This window comes from Macaca fascicularis, chromosome 4 (genome assembly GCF_037993035.2).
Source record: "Macaca fascicularis isolate 582-1 chromosome 4, T2T-MFA8v1.1".
Lineage (NCBI taxonomy): Eukaryota > Metazoa > Chordata > Mammalia > Primates > Cercopithecidae > Macaca > Macaca fascicularis.
The window spans coordinates 12,485,416-12,506,507 of record NC_088378.1 but is presented as its reverse complement, the minus strand read 5'-3'; the positions used below and the strand labels follow the sequence as shown (position 1 = coordinate 12,506,507).

At 37.6% G+C, this 21,092-nt stretch overlaps 1 protein-coding gene and 1 non-coding gene across 14 annotated transcripts in view; both read right to left on the bottom strand.

The window, feature by feature from the left end:
* The window catches only part of AFG1L (AFG1 like ATPase), a 218,242-nt gene that overhangs the window by 107,547 nt on the left and 89,603 nt on the right, over positions 1–21,092 (bottom strand). For 10 of the 13 annotated variants that reach the window (XR_012433334.1, XR_012433331.1, XR_012433333.1 and 7 more), the window contains one exon: positions 3,589–3,647. The exons of the other annotated variants lie outside the window; for them this stretch is intronic. Coding sequence is in view for 6 of the 10 variants with exons in the window: in XM_065543205.2 (XP_065399277.1) it covers positions 3,589–3,647 (59 nt within the window). In the remaining 4 variants the exon portion in view is untranslated. The remainder of the gene's footprint in view (positions 1–3,588; positions 3,648–21,092) is intronic. 13 annotated transcript variants of the gene reach the window in all.
* LOC123573138 (U6 spliceosomal RNA) lies at positions 12,723–12,827 on the bottom strand. The gene has a single exon (XR_006697887.1). It is a non-coding gene; the product is annotated as a U6 spliceosomal RNA (small nuclear RNA).

Below are 21,092 nucleotides of genomic sequence, written 5' to 3'. Positions count from 1 at the left end.
TTAAAAATCATTAAAATAGGCCAGGTGTGGTGACTTTTGCCTTTAATCCCAACACTTTGGGAGGTGGAGGCAGGCAAATCACTTGAGCCCAGGAGTTCGAGACCAGCCTGGGAAACATAGTGAATCCCTGTCTCTACAAAAAATAAAAAAATTAGCTGGGCATGGTGGAATACGCCTGCAGTCCCAGCTACTCAGGAGGCTGGGGCAGGAGGATCACCTGAGGCTGGGGAGGTCGAGGCTGTAGTAAGCTATGATAGTGCCACGGCACTCCAGCCTGGGCAACAGAGTGAGACCCTGTCTCAAAATGTAAATAACTAAATCATTAAAATGGTAATTTTTGTTATGTATATTTTGCCACAATAAAAAGTTTGGTTAAAACATTAAGATTCAAAGTCTAATGACAAATTATGAAAATGTCAGTTTCCATTGGAAATCACTTATACAAAAAATCAGGAAGATCTCAAACTGAATGTAAAGAAATGGCAACATCAAGATGAAAAAGATGTTAGAATTATCTGATAAAGATTTTAAAGCACTCATGATAACAATGTTTCAAGAGATGGTTATAAATATACTTGAAAAGAAGGGGCAATGCTACTAAGTAATATTTAAAAGTTCCATTCACAAGCAGTATTTAACTATTGTAAATCTGGCCAGGTGTGGTGGCTAACACCTGTACTCCCAGCACTTTGGGAGGCCAAGGCAGGCAGATCCCTTGAGGTCAGGAGTTTGAGACCAGCCTGGCAAACATGCTGAAACCCCATCTCTACTAAAAATACAAAAATTAGTCTGGTGTGGTGGCATGCACTTGTAGTCCCAGCTTTTCAGGAGGCTAAGGCAGGAAAATCACTTGAACCTGGGAGGCAGATGTTGCAGTGAGCCAATATTGTACCACTGCACTCTAGCCTGGGTGACAGAGCAAGATTCTGTCTCAAAATAAATAAGCAAATAAATAAATAAAATAATTATTATAAATCTATATGCAACTTATAACATAGCCTCCAAATATGTAAGGCAAATGACAGAATTACAAGAAAAATAGACAAATTCACAATTATAGTGAGATGTTTCCCATAAGTCTCTCAGTAATTGATAGGAAAAAAATATGAGAATAAAGATTTGAACAGCATAATTAACAAACCTACACAATAACACACAACAACTGAAGAGTACTCACTACTTTGAAGAAATACTTTAAAGAAAATATTTACAAAAATTGTCCACATGTTGGGCCATAAAGCAGGCTTTACTAAGAGCGTAGTTTAGTTTTTGTTATCTTTCAATATCCCAAGCAACAAACCACAAGCTTTTGTGGTGAATTATGAACTTGTAACTATTTGGTTTATAGAGAAGAACATTTTTTAAAATGAATTTTACAATGTACTTTTTCCTCAACACATTTCTATCTTGTTTATAATAATTTCTTTTCATGAAACTAAGATTCTCAATTTGTTTTAAGATTGACTTCTGCTACACCTTTCTCTCAGCTGGGCCAGAAAGAAGAAGTAACACTAGCAACTGTGAAGAGGCAAAATGTCACTTAATATTAAACTACCCTTCCTTACAAAAGAAACTTTATATGCCCAAACAGAAAAGCTTCAGAGAAACCAGCTCTAGTTTTCATTTCATTGATGTTTTGTTATATATGAAAAGTCTCTTGAATAAATTAGACATTTTAGACCTTTTCTCATCTAATCTGATATTTAGTTTCCTGGGAAGTTCAGTCCATGTTCAACTTTAAATTGTATATTATATATCTCAGTTCATGTTCAATTTCAAATTGTATACTATTCATTTTGCCTATTAATACTGCTATTATATATTGAAGTATGACAAATTACTGGCCAAATAAAACAACAACAAAATATTTGGAGGAAAAAAAAGTACAGCTACAAAGTTGTTCCCTCTGAACCTCTTAACTTGTTTCTTTCTGAGACTTCTCTTTTTGTATTTTGTGAATTTTATGCTATATGAAGACACTATTTTTAGCACCTGTTTTTCCTAGCTTCCTGTTTATATTTTGGTATCTGTGTATACCATATTACTTTGGATTCCTAGCATGGAGAAAACATTGCAAGTTTATGTTCTCCCTAAATGCAAAGCAAGAATATAAAGGGAAAAAATTACTAACAGCATAAATCTTCCAAAAGTACTTTTCCTACATCTATAAATATCTCCGAGAAATTAAAATCCTTAGGAACCTAAAATTGGTCAAGGAAACAGATGTCTGAGTTCTCCTAAGTATAGCATAGGGAATAAAGTTTGGCACCAACAATAATTCCAACCAAAGTACACGTCAAAAAGATTGTCTGATTATGCCTTTAGAATGTCTGAAGATAAAATATTTTAACCCTTCTTGGGTAAGAATTTTTAAGCTTTCAATTTTTAAAAAATACTTTATCCTTTCTTCAGATACGTTGATGTGCATGGGGAAAAAGTATTTATCTAAAATTATGGGAATTATATTTTGGCAAATTTTGCTTTTTTGTATATATGTTACGTCATCAACTAATTATAAATAATGTGCCAGAAAAACAGCTTAGTTCATAATTCTATTATCCATTATGCCTAACGCCACACATTGTACATAGTAGGTTCTCAACAAATATTGGCAGAATGTGAAATCATTAAATAATCATGTAAAATATTACTTAAAATTAATAGTAAAAAAGGAGGCTATTTTATTCTTAATCATATTTTAATGAAGACTATTTTAAACTCTATGCAGTGCTGATACACACAAATATTTAAACTATTTATGTGCCTCAACTTGACATAATTTCATAACTTGATGGCAATCACATTTAAATATATTAGAATATTTTTGTAATAATGCTATTCTAGAATAGCAACTTTAATAGCTGGGAAAACATGTTAATAATGGCCATTAACCTGAAGGAAACAGGGAACATTAAACATTTTTTTCAGAAATAAATGTATAAGTTTAAACATTCCACTATAATATTTATGAGCAAACCTCAAATTAAAATTTATAAAATGCAAACTATTCAATGTTTCAGTTAGAGAATAATTTAGACTATATTTTGTAATTTTTTCAGTGAACGCATGGATGAATACTATATCAAAAGATTCCTTTCTCCTTTAGTGTCTTTGACTATTACTATCTAGAGAAGAGGTTTTGCCATGTTGTCCTGGCTAGTCTCTTTTGTTTTTTTTTTTGAGACGGAGTCTTGCCCTGTCACCGAGGCTGAAGCACAGTGGTGTGATCTTGACTCACTGCAACCTCCGCCTCTAGGGTTTAAATGATTCTCCTGCCTCAGCCTCCCCAGTAGCTGGGATTACAGGTGCATGCCACCACACCCAGCTAATTTTTGTATCTTTAGTAGAGATGGGGTTTCACCATGTTGGTCCGGCTGGTCTTGAACTCCTGATCTTGTGATCCGCCCACCTTGGCCTCCCAAAGTGCTGGGATTACAGGCGTGAGCCACTGTGCCCGGCCCCTGACTATTACTATCTAAATGCCAAAATAAATTCTCCTTGAATGCCAAGACCAAGGCAATCCTACTAAAGCCTTTGATTATCAATAAGTATGATCTTAGTAAACACAAATAAAAGATTTGTTTTTACCTTCAAGACTGCTATGAATGGTACAAAGTTAGCTCTTTGGAGTCCATTTTTATAGAGATCTGAAAGAAAAAGATGATATTAGTTTTTTACTTAGCCTAAATCATGATGTTAGTTTATTGTTTAGCCTGGCAAATAAAGCTTTCTACTGATTAAAAAAAAAAAAAAAGGAGCAAAAAGAAAAATAGACCAAAATTGATTTCTCTTCAGGTCCTACACACATTTTATTTTAATTTTAATAAAAGAAAAAAGTTAACAGCTACAGAAAGAAGATCAAAAGGTATTCAATCAAATTAGCTTTAAACTGTTATAAGAGGCAATAAAAGAATTTGGAAGGTATCGCTTCCAAAATTCGAAGCCAATAACCCAACATAAGAAGATTAGATACGTAAAAGCATTTAAAACTTGAATATATAGCATTCCACTAGGAAAAAAAAATCTCTCCTTTTCTCAATGTATAATAAAAATTCTTAGTAAATAACTTGGATGGGCTCAGTGGCTCATACCTGTAATCCTAGCACTTTGGGAGGCCACTTGAGGTCAGGAGTTTGAGATTAGCCTGGCCAACATGGTGAAACCCCAACTCTACTAAAAATACAAAAATACAAAAATTACCCAGGCATGCTAATGGGCACCTGTAAGCCCAACTACTCAGGGGGTGAGGCAGGAGAATCGCTTGAACCAGGGAGGTGGAAGTTACAGTTAGCCAAGATCACACCACTGCACTTCAGCCTGGATGACAGAGCGAGACTATCTCAAAAAAAAAAAAAAAAGAAAAAAAGAATTAAACACTGTGTAATAAGATTAGCCTTTTTAGAAAATACATCAATAGACAGACCTGCTCATGTATTTGCATTATATATATAATGCAAACACATATATTTGATATCAAGGTTTTAAAAAGTCACTTTAAATGAAATTGCCTAAAAATTAAAACTCCATTCTTTGAAGGACAAAAACCATATAATAATTTCAATTGATGCCAAAAAATTATCTGATAAAGTTCAATATCCCTTCATAATAAAAACCCTCAAAAAACTAGGTATAGAAATAGCAGACCTCAACATAATAAAAACTATATATGACAGACCCACAACTAGTATCATACAAAATGGGGGAAAACAGAAAGCCTTTCCTCTTAGATCTGGAGCATGACAAACTATGCCCACTTTCACCATTGTTATTCAACATAGTACTAGATGTCTGAGCTAAAGCAATCAGATGAGAAAGAAATAAAGGGCTTCCAAATTGGAAAGGAAAAGGAAACAGTCAAATTATCCTTGTTTGCAGGTGATACGAGCTTATATTTGGAAAAACCTAAAGATTCCACAAGAGGGCTGGGTATAGTGGCTCACACATGTAATCCTAGCACTTTGGGAGGCTGAGCCACGTGGATCCCTTGAGTCCAGGAATTCAGGACCAGCCTCAGCAACATGGCAAAATCCCATCTCTACAAAAAATACAAAAATTAGCCAGGCATGGTGGCATGTGCCTGTAGCTCCAGCTACTCAGGAAGTTGAGGCAGAAGGATCACTTGAGCCTGGGAGGCAGAGGCTGCAGTGGGCCAAGATCTTGCCACTGCACTCCAGCCTGGGCAACAGAGAGAGACCTTATCTCAAAAAAAAAAAAAAAAAAAAGAGAAAGATACTTCCACACCCCACCCCAGCCTCCCCAGTAGCTGGGACTATAGGCAAATGACACCATGCCCAATTTAAAAAAAAAAAAAAGGAAAACTATTAGAACTGATAAACGAATTCAGCAAAGTTGCAGGACACAAAATCAACATAACAAAAATCAGTAGCATTTCTATATGCCAGCAGTAAACAACATAAAAAACAAATTTAAAAAGTAATCCCATTTACAACAGCCACAAATAAAATCAAATACCTAGGAATGAACCAAAGAAGTGAAAGATGGCCGGGCATAGTGGCGCATGCCTGTAATCCCAGCACTTTGGGAAGCCAAGGCAGGAGGATGATGAGGTCAAGAAATCGAGACCATCCTGGCCAACATGGTGAAACCCCGTCTCTACAAAAAATACAAAAATTAGTGGGGTGTGGTGGCATGCACCTGTAGTACCAGCTACTCGGGAGGCTGAGGCAGGGAAATCATTTGAACCCGGGAGGCAGAGGTTGCAGTGAGTTGAGATCGTGCCACTGCACTCCAGCCTGGCAACAGAGCAAGACTCCATCTCAGAAAAAAAAAAAAACGGAAAGACCTTTACACCAGAAACTACAAAACATTGGTGAAAGAAACTAAAGAGGGCACAAACACAAAAATGAAAAGCTATTCCATATTCATGGAATGGAAGAATCAATATTGTTAAAATGCTCATACTATCCAAAGCAATCTACAGATTCAATGCAATCCCCACAAAAATCACAATGCCATTCTTCACAGAAATAGAAAAAGCAATCCTAAAACTTACATGGAGTCAGAAAAGATCCAAAATAGCCAAAGCTCTCCTGAGTAAAAATAACAAGACTAGAGAAATCACAATACCTGACTTCACACAAAGCTACAGACAAAAACAGCATGGTACTGGCACAAAAACACATAGACCAATGGAACAAAACAGAGAACCCAGAAACAAATCCACATACCTACAGTGAACACATTTTTGACAAAGGTGCCAAGAACATACATTGGGGAAAAGACCATCTCTTCATTAAATGGTGCTGGAAAAACTGGATATCCATATGCAAAAGAATAAGACTAGACCCCTATCTCACCTTATAGAAAAATAAAATAAAAATAAAGACTTAAATCTAAGACCTCAAATTATGAAAGTACTGTAAGAAAACATTGGGGAAACTCTCCAGGACATTGGTCTGAGCAAAAATTTCTCGAGTCATACTTCACAAGCACAGACAACCAAAGCAAAAATGAACAAATGGGATCACATCAAGTTAACAAGCTTCTGTGCAGCAAAGGAAACAGCTGGCAAAGTGAAGAGACAACCCACAGAATGGGAGAAAATATTTGCAAACTACTCATCTAACAAGGGATTAATAATCAGAATATATAAGAAGCTCAAACAACTCCACAGGGAAAAAGTCTAATAAATCCGATTAAAAGATGGGAAAAGATTTGAATAAACATTTCTTAAAAGAAGACAATGGCAAACAGGCATATGAAAAAGTGCTCCACATCATTGATCATCAGAGAAATGCAAATCAAAACTACAATGAAGTATCATCTCACCCCAGTTAAAATGGCTTTTATCCAGAGAGGGAATAACAAATACTGCTGAGGATGCAGAGAAAAGGGAACCCTCAATACTCTATTGGTGGGAATGTAAATTAGCACAACCACTATGGAGATCAGTTTGGAGGTTCCTCAAAACACTAAACAAAGAGCTACTACATGATCCAGCAATCTCACTGCCGGGTATATATCCAAAAGAAAGAAAATCAGTACATCGAAGATACATCAGCACTCTCATGTTTGTTGCAGCACTGTTCGCAATAACCAAGATTTTGAAGCAACCTAAGTGTCCATCAACAGATGAATGGATAAAGAAAATGTGTTATTTATACACAATGGAGTACTATTCTGCCATTAAAAAAAATGGAACTTGAAACAACGTGGATGGAACTGGAGGTCACTGGGTTAAGTGAAATGAGCCAGGCACAGAAAGACAAGCATCACATACTCTCACTTATTTGTAGGATCTGAAAGTCAAAATAATTAAACTCACAGAGAATAGAAGAATGGTTACCAGAGGCTGGGAAGGGTAGTGGGGGATGGGGGAAGGTGGGGATGGTACGAAAAAAAAAAAAATAGAAAGAATAAAAAAGGCAGGGCATCATGGCTCATGCCTGTAATCCCAGCATTTTGAGGCCGAGGTCGGCGGATCACTTGAGGTCAAGAGTTTGAGACCAGCCTGGCCAACATGGTGAAATCCCGTCTCTACTAAAAATACAAAAATCAGCCAGGGCCAGGCATGGTGGCTCACGCCTGTAATCCCAGCACTTTGGGAGGCCAAGGCAGGTGGATCACCTGAGGTCAGGAGTTCGAGACCAGCCTAGCCAACATAGTGAAACCCTGTCTCTACTAAAAATACAAAAATCAGCCAGGTGTGGTGGCACACACCTGTTATCCCAGCTACTTGGGAGACAGAGGCAGAAGAATTGCTTGAACTCAGAAGGCGGAGATTGCAAAAAAAATTAGCCAGGCATGGTGGTGTGCACCTGTAATCCCAGCTACTCGGGAGGCTGAGGCAGGAGAATTGCTTAAACCTGGGAGGCGGAGGTTGCAGTGAGCTGAGACCATGCCACTGCCCTCCAGCCTGGGCAACAGAGCAAGACTTCATCTCAAAAAACAAACAAACAAAAACAAAAACAAAAAAGAATGAATGAAAAAGGCCTAGTATTTGATAGCACAACAGAATTATTATAGTTTAATAATAAAATAATTGTACATTTAAAGTAACTAATAGAGTATAATGGATTGCTTGTAATACAAAGGATACATGCTTGAGAGGATGGTATATCCAATTTTCCATGATGTGACTATTACCAAATAATCTCATACCTGTACCAAAATATCTCACATACCTCATAAAGGCATACACCTACTATGGGCTGGGTGCAGTGGCTCAAGCCTATAATCCCAGCACTTTGGGAGGCTGAGGCAGGTGGATCACTTGAGGTCAGAAGTTCAAGACCAGCCTGGCCAACATGGTGAAACCCCATCTCAACTAAAAATACAAAAATTAGCCGGGTGTGGTGGCGAGTACCCATAATCCCAGTTACTTGGGAGGCTGAGGCAGGAGAACAGCTTGAACCCAGGAAATGGAGGTTGCAGTGAGCCAAGATTACACCACTGCACTCCAGCCTGGGCAAAAGAGTGAGACTCTGCCTCAAGAAAAAAACAAAACAAAACAAAACAAAACAAAACAAAAAGATATACACCCACTATGTACCCACAGAAATTTTTAAACTATTTCTTAAAAACTCTTAATAAGCTGTAAATATGCAATTATATCATAAACGGGTAGTATTTATTGCCATAGGAAGATGTTTTTAATATACATAACTGTCACAGTGTATGTATATTTACACACACATACATGTAAACATATGTATTGTCAAGAACAAATGAAAAAGGACAAGTTTTAAGCTCTGCATATTTTTCTTTAAAAAATGGAGAGTTCTTAGAAAATTTTCTCAAGAGGGTAAAATTTTATTTCATATAAACATTCCTTTTAAAAGTCATTCCACAGGCTGGGCATGGTGGCTCATGCCTGTAATCTCAGCACTTTGAGAGGCCAAGTCGGGAGGATCATTCGAGCCCAGGAGTTCAAGATCAGCCTGGGAAACATAGGGAAACCACATCTCTACAAAAAACAAACAAACAAAAGCAGACACCTAGCCCAGTGTGGTGGCACACACCTGTGGTACCAGCTACTTGGAAGGGTGAGGTAGGAGGACTGCTTGAACCCTGTATGTCAAGGTTGCAGTGAGCTGGACAGCGCCACTGCACCCCAGCCTGGGTGACGGAGCGAGACTCCTCTCTCTCTTTCTCTCTCTCTCTCTCTTTCTCTCCCTCCCTCCCTCCCCCTCTACCTCCCTCCCTCCCCCTCTACCTCCCTCCCTCCCTCAAGGTCATTCTATAAAGTTACGAGATTTTTTAAATTTTAGGAAAATAGATACAGTAGTATACCCAGCACACTGGCTCACATTTGTAAATTCCAGCACTTTAGGAGGCCAAGGTGGGTGGATTGAGCCCAGGAGTTTGAGACCAGCCTGGGCAACATGGTGAAACTCTGTCTGTACAAAAAAATAGAAAAATGAGCCTGGAGTGGTGGCACATGCCTGTAGTTTCAGCTACTCGGGACAATGAAGTGGGAGGCTCACCTGAACCCGGGGAGGTTAAGACTATAGTGAGTCACAATAGTGCCACTGCACTCCAGCCTGGGTGCAGAGTGAGACACTGTCTCAAAAAAAAAAAAAGGAATAGTAAAAAATTTTTAAATAATAAAAAACACAAATTAGATTATGTGTCTCAATTTTTTAAAAAAGTATGGCATTATGGGATCTTTTCCATATTTCCTTGTTTAGAGAAAACTTGGTAACTATGATAGACTTCAAATGCCACATATACTTATGGAAATAAAATATGGTCATTAGGAAACATTTATTCTCTTTAGAAAAGATTCATCATAACATCATTATAGTAAGGAAAGTATTTGCATAAGCTCTTTGGGTAATTAAAGACTACAGGTTTCAATTTGGTTATATTTAAAATTTTTATTTAGGAATGTCATAAAAGGTAAAATAATGCTGGCCAGGCTATTTAGATTTCAAGATTCAAAATCAGATTTTTTTCTTCCGTATAATAAATACCTCTAATGAGTAAAAGGATGAAAATGTAGGAAATGGGTTTAATGTTAAATATTTTCAGTCTTTCCTAATTGCCAAGTTGCTGAGGAAGGTGGATAAAAACATTGGTGTATGTTAAGAGTTGATAGCCATGATTGTGGGAAGTGGTAAAAATGGAAAAATCAGATAATTTTTAAAAACATACTCGATGTTTATAGCAGCTTTATTCATAAATAAGCTAAAAACTTCAGCTTTATTTGGGATAGCCAAACACTGGAAGAAATCTAAATATCCATCATCGGGAGAATGGATAAACAAATTGTGCCATATCTGTACAATGAAATACTACTCAGCAATAAAAAGGGTAGTCTATTCATACACATAGCAAAATAGATGAATCTCAAAATAAGTATGCAGAGTAAAGGAAGCCAGACCAAAAAAATGAGTACATACTATGTGATTCCATTTATATAAAACTCTAGAAAACGCAAACGAATCTACAGCAACAGAAAGCTAATCAGTAGCTGCTTGTGAGAGGGACAGCAGGTTTGGTAGTGACAGATGAAAAAAATGGCAAGGCCGGGCATGGTGGCTCATGCCTGTAATTCCAATCACTTTGGGAGGCCGAGGCGGGCGGATCACCTGAGGTCAGGAGTTCAAGACCAGCCTGACCAACATGGTGAAACCCTCTCTCTAATAAAAAGACAAAATTAGCCGGGTGTGGTAGCACATGCCTGTAATCCCAGCTACTTGGGAGGCTGAGGCAGGAGAATCACTTGAACTCAGGAGGCAAAGGTTGCACTGAGCCAAGATTGCACCATTGCACTCCAGTCTGGGCAACAGAGTGAAGAGAAAAGAAGAGAAAAGAAGAGAAGAGAAGAGAAGAGAAGAGAAGAGAAGAGAAGAGAAGAGAAGAGAAGAGTGAGGAGAGAGAGGAGAGAGAGGAGAGGGGAGAGAGAAGAGAAAAAGGAAGGGAAGGGAAGGGGAAGGGAAGAAGAGAGAGAGGAAAAAAAGGGCAAGAGGAAACTTTTGGGGGTGATAGAAATGTTCACTCTATTAGTTGTGGCAATGGTCTCATGAAGGTATACATATGTCAGTATTTTTAAAACTATATCCTTTAACTATGTGCAGCCTATAATACATCAACTATATTTCAATAAGCCCTTTAAAATTTTGGGAAATAAGCCATACATATCATCAGTGATTATTAAAGAGCACAATGTTATAGAATTAAAACTAACATATTACACGAATGAAAGTTCATCTACGTGAAGGTAACGCTTTGGTCCTTTTTGTAGAATAACATCTTTTTTATGGATGTATAAGGCTCTGAGATGTAGTTTAACAAGTATGCACCTTTTAATATGTTAATCAAAATGAGAAATGTAAAGGCCCACTTGTAATATTCTTCATTAAAAGATTTCCACTCATCAACAAAGTTAAAATAGAATACCAATGCCTTTAAGTCTTAGAGACTTAATTTTTTAAAGGACGAACTTTTAAAAAAATCAGCCTGTACAAGGATATATAATCCAAAACTTTATGCTCTGAGAAGTGTATTCTAAACAGAATTCTAAACAGAAATCATTTGGCTTAAAAACCTTTAGGTTTTTATAGAACACAAGTGAAAAGGGACCATACTCATTAAATTAAAAGGTTTTTGTAATTCAAATATCATGCTAATTATCAATGCAATAGATCCATCTCTTGAAATGTTATTTAGCCACCAAAATGTTTAATATTAGCTGTTTAATATTATTTTTCTTACACATAAAGATTTCATAATACATTTATATCAACATTTGTCATTACTAAATACTATTTTAAAATTCAGGAGTTCTTGACTATGATTTCTTCATCATCTCTCTAAACAGAGTGAAATGAGCACTTGGTCATGTAAAACAGAATACTAGAATTACAGAACATTCATTTTGTAAAAAATGGTGTAAGTACCTCTAAATTCTCAACAGTGAATAGCTATAATACCTACAGATGAAACACAAGCAAAGAGGATTTTTAAAGTAATTACAAGTACCTAAATAAATATTTTGGAAATGTACATGGATATGAAGATCTTTTCCTTAAAAATCCAAGTGTCAAATCAAGAAGCTGAATAATGCTTACTTATACATACACATATCGATTTAAAGTAAGAAAAACTTTTAAAGCATGTCATTAAAGGAGGTTTCCTATAAATTATCACACAATAATTTTATGGTTTCATGGAACCAATTTGATTTATCCTTCTAGGAGATTCTTATTGTATTACAGACTAAAAGAAAAGAGAACCTATAGACTATTTAAGCAGCTGTTGCTGAAATAGCTTCTTTTAAAAGAACTAAAGTTCAAACAACATTTTACTAAATCTGTAGGTAGTACAGCTCATTAAATGTTCCCATGTGATACTATATTATAGATTGATACTCAGTTCAATACACATCGATGAATTCTACTATGTCTTCACTGAAACGAGTGCTGAAGACAACAGATAAAAAGAGGAACCAAGATTTACAGAACACCTACTAGAAGCCACACAATTTGCTAGGCACTGTACACAAATCATAATAAGTAAGACCCAAGTCTAAACACAAAATTCACTTATGTTCCATATATCACTTATATACATCACCTAAAAGTAATTTTATATAACATTTTGAATAATTTTGTGCATGAAACAAAGACTGTGTACATTTAACGATCAGAAAGCGAAGGCATCACTATCTCTGCCACCCGTGAGGACAATCTGTGGTTGTTAAGCATCACCATCATTCCTGTCTTTATATGCTACCAATAAGCAATCATTTTCTTTTTAAAAAAATTTTACATCTTTTAAATAAAACTTACCCTTGTGCAGAGGCCATGCTAATCTTCTCTGTATCATTTCAATTTTAATATATGTGCTTCCAAAGCAAGCACAGCAATCATTTTCTTATACTTGTTCACATATAAGTACTCAACAGGAAAAAACATGACATCATTAATATAATGAAAAAATAATGTGTTCATGGTAAGTAAGCAGCATGGTAGCATCATCAGAACACCTATACTGGTTGCAAACAACATTAACAATGGCAGGCTTTCAGTCTCTACCTACAATGTTGAGCCTTGTCCTGTACACTGTATTTTTATTATTATTATTTTTTAGGTGAGAAAAGACATCAGAAGCAGTTGAGGGACCAAGAAGTGCATCCTCTAGAAATGCATTCTGTTGGATGGCTTTTTAAAATGTTTCATCCAAAAAATTCCAGAAGATAACATCAAAAAAAAACCCTTGTAGACATTGGCTTAGACAAAGACTTCATGACCAAGAAACCAAAAGCAAATGCAATAAAAACAAAGATAAATAGGTGGAACTTAACTAAAGAGCTTCTGCACAGCAAAAGGAACAGTCAGCAGAATAAACAGACAACCCACAGAGTGGGAGAAAATCTTCACAATTTATACATCTGACAAAGGACTGATATCCAGAATCTACAAGGAACTCAAACAAGTTGGCAAGAAAAAAATAAATAATCCCATCAAAAAATGGGCTAAGTACATGAATAGACAATTCTCAAAAGGAGATACACAAATGGCCAACAAACATATGAAAAAATGCTCAACGTCACTAATGATCAGGGAAATGCAAATCAAAACCACAATGCAATACCACCTTACTCCCGCAAGAATGGTCATAATCAAAAAATCAAAGAATAATAGATGTTGGTGTGGATACAGTGAAAAAGGAACATTTCTACACAGTTGGTGGGAATGTAAACTAGTACAACCACTATGGAAAACAGTGTGAAGATTCCTTAAAGAATTAACAGTAGAAATTCCACTTGATCCAGCAATCCCACTCTTGGGTATCCAACCAGAGGAAAAGAGATCGTTATACAAAAAAGATACCTGCACACGCATGTTTATAGCAGCACAATTCACAATTGCAAAAATACGGAACCAGCCCAACCCAAACGCCCATCAATCAACAAATGGATTAAAAAAATTGTGGTGTGTGTATACGACGGAATACTACTCAGCCATAAAAAGGAACAAATGACTTTTGCAGCAACCTGGATGGAACTAAAGATTATTATTCCAAGTGAAGTAACTCAGGAATGGAAAACCAAACATTGTATGTTCTCACTCATAAGTAGGAGTTAAGCTATGAGGATGCAAAGGCATAAGAATGATACAGTGAACTTTGGGGACCTGGGGGAAAGGGTGGGAGGGGGGTGAGGGAAAAAAGACTGCAAATTGGGTTCAGTGTATACTGCTTGGGTGATGGGTGCACCAAAATCTTACAAATCACCATTACAGAACTTACTCACGTAGCCAAATACCACCTGTTCCACAAAAACCTATGGAAATAAAAAACTTTTTAAAGAAGTTTCTCCAGAGTCATCTGACTAATTAACAATAATTTTTGTCTTCGAAGGCTCTCTTTGATTTTATAAAGTGATATGATTTCTTGCTTTGTTAGGAATACACACTGCTCTAGTCCTTCAATAGGCCCATCACAGCGTTTTGACTGCAACCTGTCACATGAGGTCAGGTATGGAATTTTCCACTTGTGGTGTTATGTCAGCCCTTAAAATGTTTCAGATTTTGGAGCATTTCAGATTTCAGATTTTCAGATTAGGGATGCTCAACTTGTAATGCGTTTGTTGACACACAAACTAAAACATCAAAAAGAAAAGTCAGGGTGATCTATTGTTGATGTTAACTGACTGCATGCATCCCTGGTGAATATTTTCAATGGAAACTGCTTTAGAGATGGCAGAAAGATGAAATTCTTTCCATCAGTCCTACAAATACATAGTCCTATAAATTCAATTTTGTATTCAAATAATAATTGTCAACCCTCCACTTTAGATATCCTACTTTTTTTTTTTTTTTTTTTTTTTTTGAGACAGGGTGTCACTCTGTCACCCAGGCTGGAGTGCAATGGCTCACTGCAGCCTCGACTTCCTGAGCTCAGATGATTCTCCCACCTCAGCCTCCCTACTAGCTGGTATTACAGGTACACGCCACCACACTGGGCTAGTTGTTTGTAGAGACAGGGTTTTGCCATGTTGCCCAGGCTGGTCTTGAACTCCTGGGCTGAAGTGATCCACCCACCTTGGCCCCTCAAAGTGCTGGAATTACAGGCATGAGGCACTGTTCCTGGCCCCTGGTTTTAAATAGTACAATGGCCTATAACAGGTAATGGGAATCTAAGGAAATGATAGGCTCCAGAAGATCTTTTTTTTTTTTTTTTTTTTTTAGAACCATGAAAGTGCTAAAGTGTGTGTGTGTTGAGAGATGTTGCCATGTTGCCCAGGCTAGTCTCAAACTCCTGATCTTAAGCAATCCTCCCGCCTTGGCCTCCCAAGGTGTTGAGATTATAGGCATAAGCCACTGCACCTGACCCTAATTTTCTCTTTATAAAATGCTCCATAAAATTTGAATACAAAAACACTACCATCCATATACTTACATATTTACTTTCAGTAAGGTCAAACACCAATGATGTAGTTTTTCGCACCAGAGATTCTTTATATAATAGAATTCAATGGACTTAAATATCATGACTACAGTCTTCAACAAGAGAACAAAACTTAGACGTTTCTGGGAATCCTTTGTGTGTGAACAAGACCCAAAACCCATGTACAAACTAATGGCAGTGACCAGAATCCTCCTGTCAACTTTTAAAACTATCTATTTCATTATGAAGTGTGAATGACTGAGGCTTAGCCAACAATAGCTTCCACTTTGCCTCTAGATTGTCTTTGGAGTCTAAAGGCCTTACTACCAGATGGGGTGTTAGTGTGAGTGGATGGAATTATTTAACTAATTTCTTTAAAGAGTTCATTTAAGTTCATTGTGGTCTTTTGCTTTTCTTAAACTAAAATTTAAAAAAAAATTTTTAGCTGCTAGACAATGTGAGATATTGTGGTTTTTGAACTACAGAAAAATTGTGGCCAGGGGTGGTGGCTCACGCCTGTAATCCCAGCACTTTGGGAGGCCGAGGCGGGCAGATCACGAGGTCAGGAGATCAAGACCATCCTGTCTAACATGGTGAAACCCTGTCTCTACTAAAAATACAAAAATTTAGCCGGGTGTGGTGGCGGGCGCCTGTAGTCCCAGCTCCTTGGGAGGCTGAGGCAGGAGAATGGCGTGAACCCGGGAGGTGGAGGTTGCAGTGAGCCGAGATCGAGCCACTGCACTCCAGCCTGAGCGAACAGAGTGAGACTCCATCTCAAAAAAAAAAAAAAGAAAAAGAAAAATTGTATGAATGAATTGGCACAGTCTGTAGCATCTTTCTCTGACTTCTCCTTTGTGATAATAGCACACATTTGTCAACTATAAAATTAGATAGGGCTTGCTGTCAAAAATTTTTTAATCTATGACTTGTCCCTTGATACAAGAAAGAAAAAAAATTAAAAATCATTTAATCAATTCCTTAATGTTGAAAATATTTCTTCTTTTTGATACCAGAAATGATTATAGCTGAAGCTAATGGTTGTTGAAATGATCTTAGAATCAAAATTGTCTTCCACAAGCCACCATACAACACTTGATTTATCTACAACCTAATCCATAGAAGACAAACTTTAGCACTGTGGCCCAGGAATAAGGGACACAGGCCTAGTGCTGCCAGAAACCAACGAGGGAAAGGCTGAGCCCTGCACAAGCATCTGCTGGTGGGGCCCACAGCCCAGGTGTATGTGCAGGGCATGCAGAGGGGACAAGTGCCTGTTTTCTCCACTCACCATGGCCTACCCACTGGCAGTCACACAGGCCTGCCTCAGCATCTGAGGCAGACCATGGTGTGGCCACTGCCTGCACCACCTTGGGAAGCCACCCTGGGAAGCTGACCTCCCCGTCTGCCTCAGAATCCATCTTTGCTGTGAAAGAGAGGCCCAGCTTTTTCTGAAGTTTATTTAATATGGCACTAATACATCCATGTTAGCCTTTGTATCATGACTGTTTGGATGCCATATCTTTTTGCATACAACTGCTTTCAATCTATCTGTGTATTTTTAAAGTATATCTCTTGGTATTTTTAAAATTTGTTCTGATAATCTCTAACCTTTAATTGGAATGTTTAGTTCATTAACATTTAATATTTAGGTCCATGATTTTATTATTTGTTTTCTTTTTGTCCCTTCTTTTACTTTTTGCCTACCTTTTTTTAGATTATTTGAATACATTTTAAAATTCCTTTTTAATTTAATCTATCAGCCTTTATTTTAGTTGCTGTTCTGTGATTACAATATACATCCTTAGCTTTTCATGCTCTACTTAGAATATAATATCACTTCAAAAAAATGTAGAAATACTGCATTCGTATAGAACCATCTAAACATCCCCCTTTCTGCTACTGGTGTCACGTGTATCATACCTACATACACCATAAACTCTGTAAGACAACACTATAATTTTATGTAAAACAATCAACTATATTTTAAAGAAACTAAGAGAAAAAATTAGTGCTTATATTTACCCCAATATTCACCATTTTCATTTCTGATGTATTTCACTTCTTCATCATTGAAGTACCCATCCATCATTTTCCTTCTACCTGAAGAACAAGTTTTGGAATCTCTTGTAGTACAGGTTTGTTGGTGATAAATTCTCTTAGGTACTTTTCTTTTCTTTTCTTTTTCTTTTTTTTTTTTTTTTTTTTTTTTTTTGAGATAGAGTTTCACTCTTTTTGCCCAGGCTGGAGTGCAATGGCACAATCTTGGCTCACTGCAACCTCCGCCTCCCAGGTTCAAGCGATTCTCCTGCCTCAGCCCCTCAAATAGCTGGGATTACAGGTATGCACCAAGATGTCCATCTAATTTTGTATTTTTGGTAGAGACAGGGTTTCTTTTTTTTTTTTTTTTTTTTTTTTTTTTGAGACGGAGTCTCACTCTGTCACCCAGGCTGGAGTACAGTGGCCGGATCTCAGCTCACTGCAAGCTCTGTCTCCCAGGTTTATGCCATTCTCCTGCCTCAGCCTCCCGAGTAGCTGGGACTACAGGCGCCCGCCACCTTGCCTGGCTAGTTTTTTTGTATTTTGTAGTAGAGACGGGGTTTCACCGTGTTAGCCAGGATGGTCTCGATCTCCTGACCTCGTGATCCGCCCGTCTCGGCCTCCCAAAGTGCTGGGATTACAGGCTTGAGCCACCGCGCCCGGCCAGAGACAGGGTTTCACCATGTTGGCCAGTTTGGTCTCGAACTCCTGACCTCAGGTGATCCACCTGCCTCGGCCTCCCAAAGTGCTGAGATTACAGGCATGAGCCTCTGTGCCCAGGAGAGGCATTTTTCTTTTTAATTTTAGAATGTCTTTATTTTGCCTTCATTCTTTTATTTATTTACTTAGTTATTTGAGAGACAGAGTCTCATTCTATTGCCCAGGCTAGAGTGCTGTGGCACAATTACAGCTCACTGCAGCCTCAAACTTGTGGGCTCAAGTGATCCCCCAACCTCAGCCTCCTGAGAAGCTCCCACTACAGGCATGTGCCACCACACCAGCTAATTTTTTTAAAATGTCTTGTAGAGATGGGGTTTCACGATGTTGCTCTAGATGGGCTAGGCAGGTCTTAAACTCCTAGCCCCAAGCAATCCCCCTGCCTCAGCCTCCCAAAGCACTGGGATTACAGGTGTGAGCTACTGTCTTCATTCTCACAGGAAGTTCTAGAATAAGATTACTAAATTGATGGTTTCTTCCTCTCAACAATTTAAAGATGTTCCACTGTCTCTGACCTCCAAAGTTTCTAACGGAAGTCACCAGTTCCCAGTCATCGTTCCTCCATGCCGAGACCAGCTTGGCTGTGGAGACCCTAACCCAGCGGCGCTAGAGAAATTAAACACACACACACAGAAATATAGTGTGTGGAGTGGGAAATCAGGGGTCTCACACCCTTCAGAGCTGAGAGCCTCGAACAGAGATTTACCCACATATTTACTGACAGCAAGACAGTGATAAGCATTGTTTCTATAGATTATAGATTAACTAAAAGTATTCCTTATGGGAAATAAAGGGATGGGCTGAAATAAAGAGATGGGTCTGGCTAGTTACTTGAAGCAGGAACATGTCCTTAAGGCACAGATCGCTCATGCTATCGTTTGTGGTTTAAGAACGCCTTAAGCGGTTTTCCGCCCTGGGTGGGCCAGGTGTTCCTTGCCCTCAGTCCAGTACACCCACGACCTTCAGTGTGGGCGTCATGGCCACCACGAACGTGCCACAGTGCTGCAGAGATTTTGTTTATGGCCAGTTTTGGGCCACTTTACGGCCAGATTTTGGGGGCCTGTTCCCAACACCTCCATATTTAATGTGTCATGTTTTCTCTGGTTGCTTTCTAGATTTGCTCTTTACCTTAGGTTTTTAGCAGTTTTACTACAGGGTACCTAATTTATTCTGCTTTAAGTTCACTAAGTTTCTGGAATCTATAAATTTATGTGTTCCAGATTTGGAAATTTTTCAGTCATTGTTTTTTCAAAAGTGTTTCTGCCTCATTCTCTCCCTCTTTGTCTTCTGGGATTCTAACTGGAAATACGTTATAAGCTTGTACAGTTCCTCACATTCCTAAGGCTCTGTTTATTTTCTTCTAATCATTTTCTTTCTATTCTTTACATTGGATAATTTTAAGTTATTTGAACCTTTCCTCTGTTATCTCCATTCTGCTATTAAGCCCATCAAGTGAATTTTTATATATTATATGTTATAGTTCTAGAATGTACATTTTTTATGATTTCAGTTGTCTGCTGAGATTTCTTATCTTTTCACTCATTCTGAACATATTTTCTTTACCTCACCCTTTCCTAGTAATTGCTTCCCCAGCTGCTTTAAAGTAGTTGTCTCCTAATCCAGTTCACATTGGGGTTAGTCTCTGTTAACTGCTTTTTGTCTTCAGAATGGGACACATTTTCCTCATTTTCAATTTTGGATTGTATCCTGGACCTTGTAAATGTTATACTGTGAATTTCATTTTCTTCACTGAAGACTGTTGACATTTTTGCTTTAGTAGGAAATTACCTTGCTTGGATTCAAACTACAAATTCTTCTCTTGGGCAGCAACTCAAATCTCAGTTCTAGACCTACCCCTAGTTGGGAAGCTGTTAGTCTGCCCTGCACATGCATGGTTCAGAAGTCAGTCAGAGATTTGGGCAGGGGTTACACACAGAACCTCGGGCTATACCATTCTAGTTCTCTCTGGGATCCATTTCTCATTTCCAGCAGCAGTTTCTTACTGCAAACTCTATCATCTGGTTTTTCAGGCCAGAAAGACTAGATTTTCTATGAGAATAGCAGGTATCAATGCAGCACTGATTTCACCCTGCCCTGAGGCTGGTATTAAAAAACAGGAAACTCTCCTGGACATTCTTCCAAGTGTTGTCTTTCCTCAAGAATCTGCCAGCCTCTTTTTTTTTTTTTTTTTTTTTACTCTCCAGGACCTTCACATAGTTGTGTAGAGTATTTTACTCAGAATTTATCATTGTTACCTGCAGAAAGATCATTTGGCTATGGCCTTACATACACTGAAGAGGTTTTAGTTTTTAATAGGGAACTTAACCCATTTATATTCCCTGTCAGTGAAATACCTGATCTTGTTTCACACTTTTTGTTCATACTTTTTTGCTGTTTTCTAGCTTTTGCTCTAAGAAATATTTTTTCTTTGATCTTTCATCTTTTCTACTTTTGTAGAAAAGATTTTCAAGTAATCTGAAAAGCAGAAGGCATATTTTAAATTCTAAAATACTTGACTGTATCTGTCCCCAATTACCAGTGTTACAACTGATGACACTGCCCTTCAAGACTGTAAACTCTCCCTGCAAAGGGAACAAAATTATCATTTATAACCAAAGGACTTATTTCCTTTCTTCATCATTCTATTATTCTACTTCTGTATTCTGGCGGAGCTTCTTATGTTAGTTTTCCTACATCACTGATTTTATTTTCTTCAGTTTTAAGTCTACAGCTTAGTACTTCTACTGCAAATTTTAATTTATTTAATTTTAATTAATTTAATCTCTTTTATCTCATTTTGCTTTCTTTTATCACAGCTGATCTCAGTAAATCAGTTTTCAGCTCAATCTGTTGTCTTTTCTCAACTTGGATCATCTGTATTGAAGAGTCTATGTTTTCCTGATTTTTGAATAATATAAAACAAAAAATTCCTAAAACATACTTCTCTTTGCTCTAGTAGATCATCTGTAAAAGGATGTTAT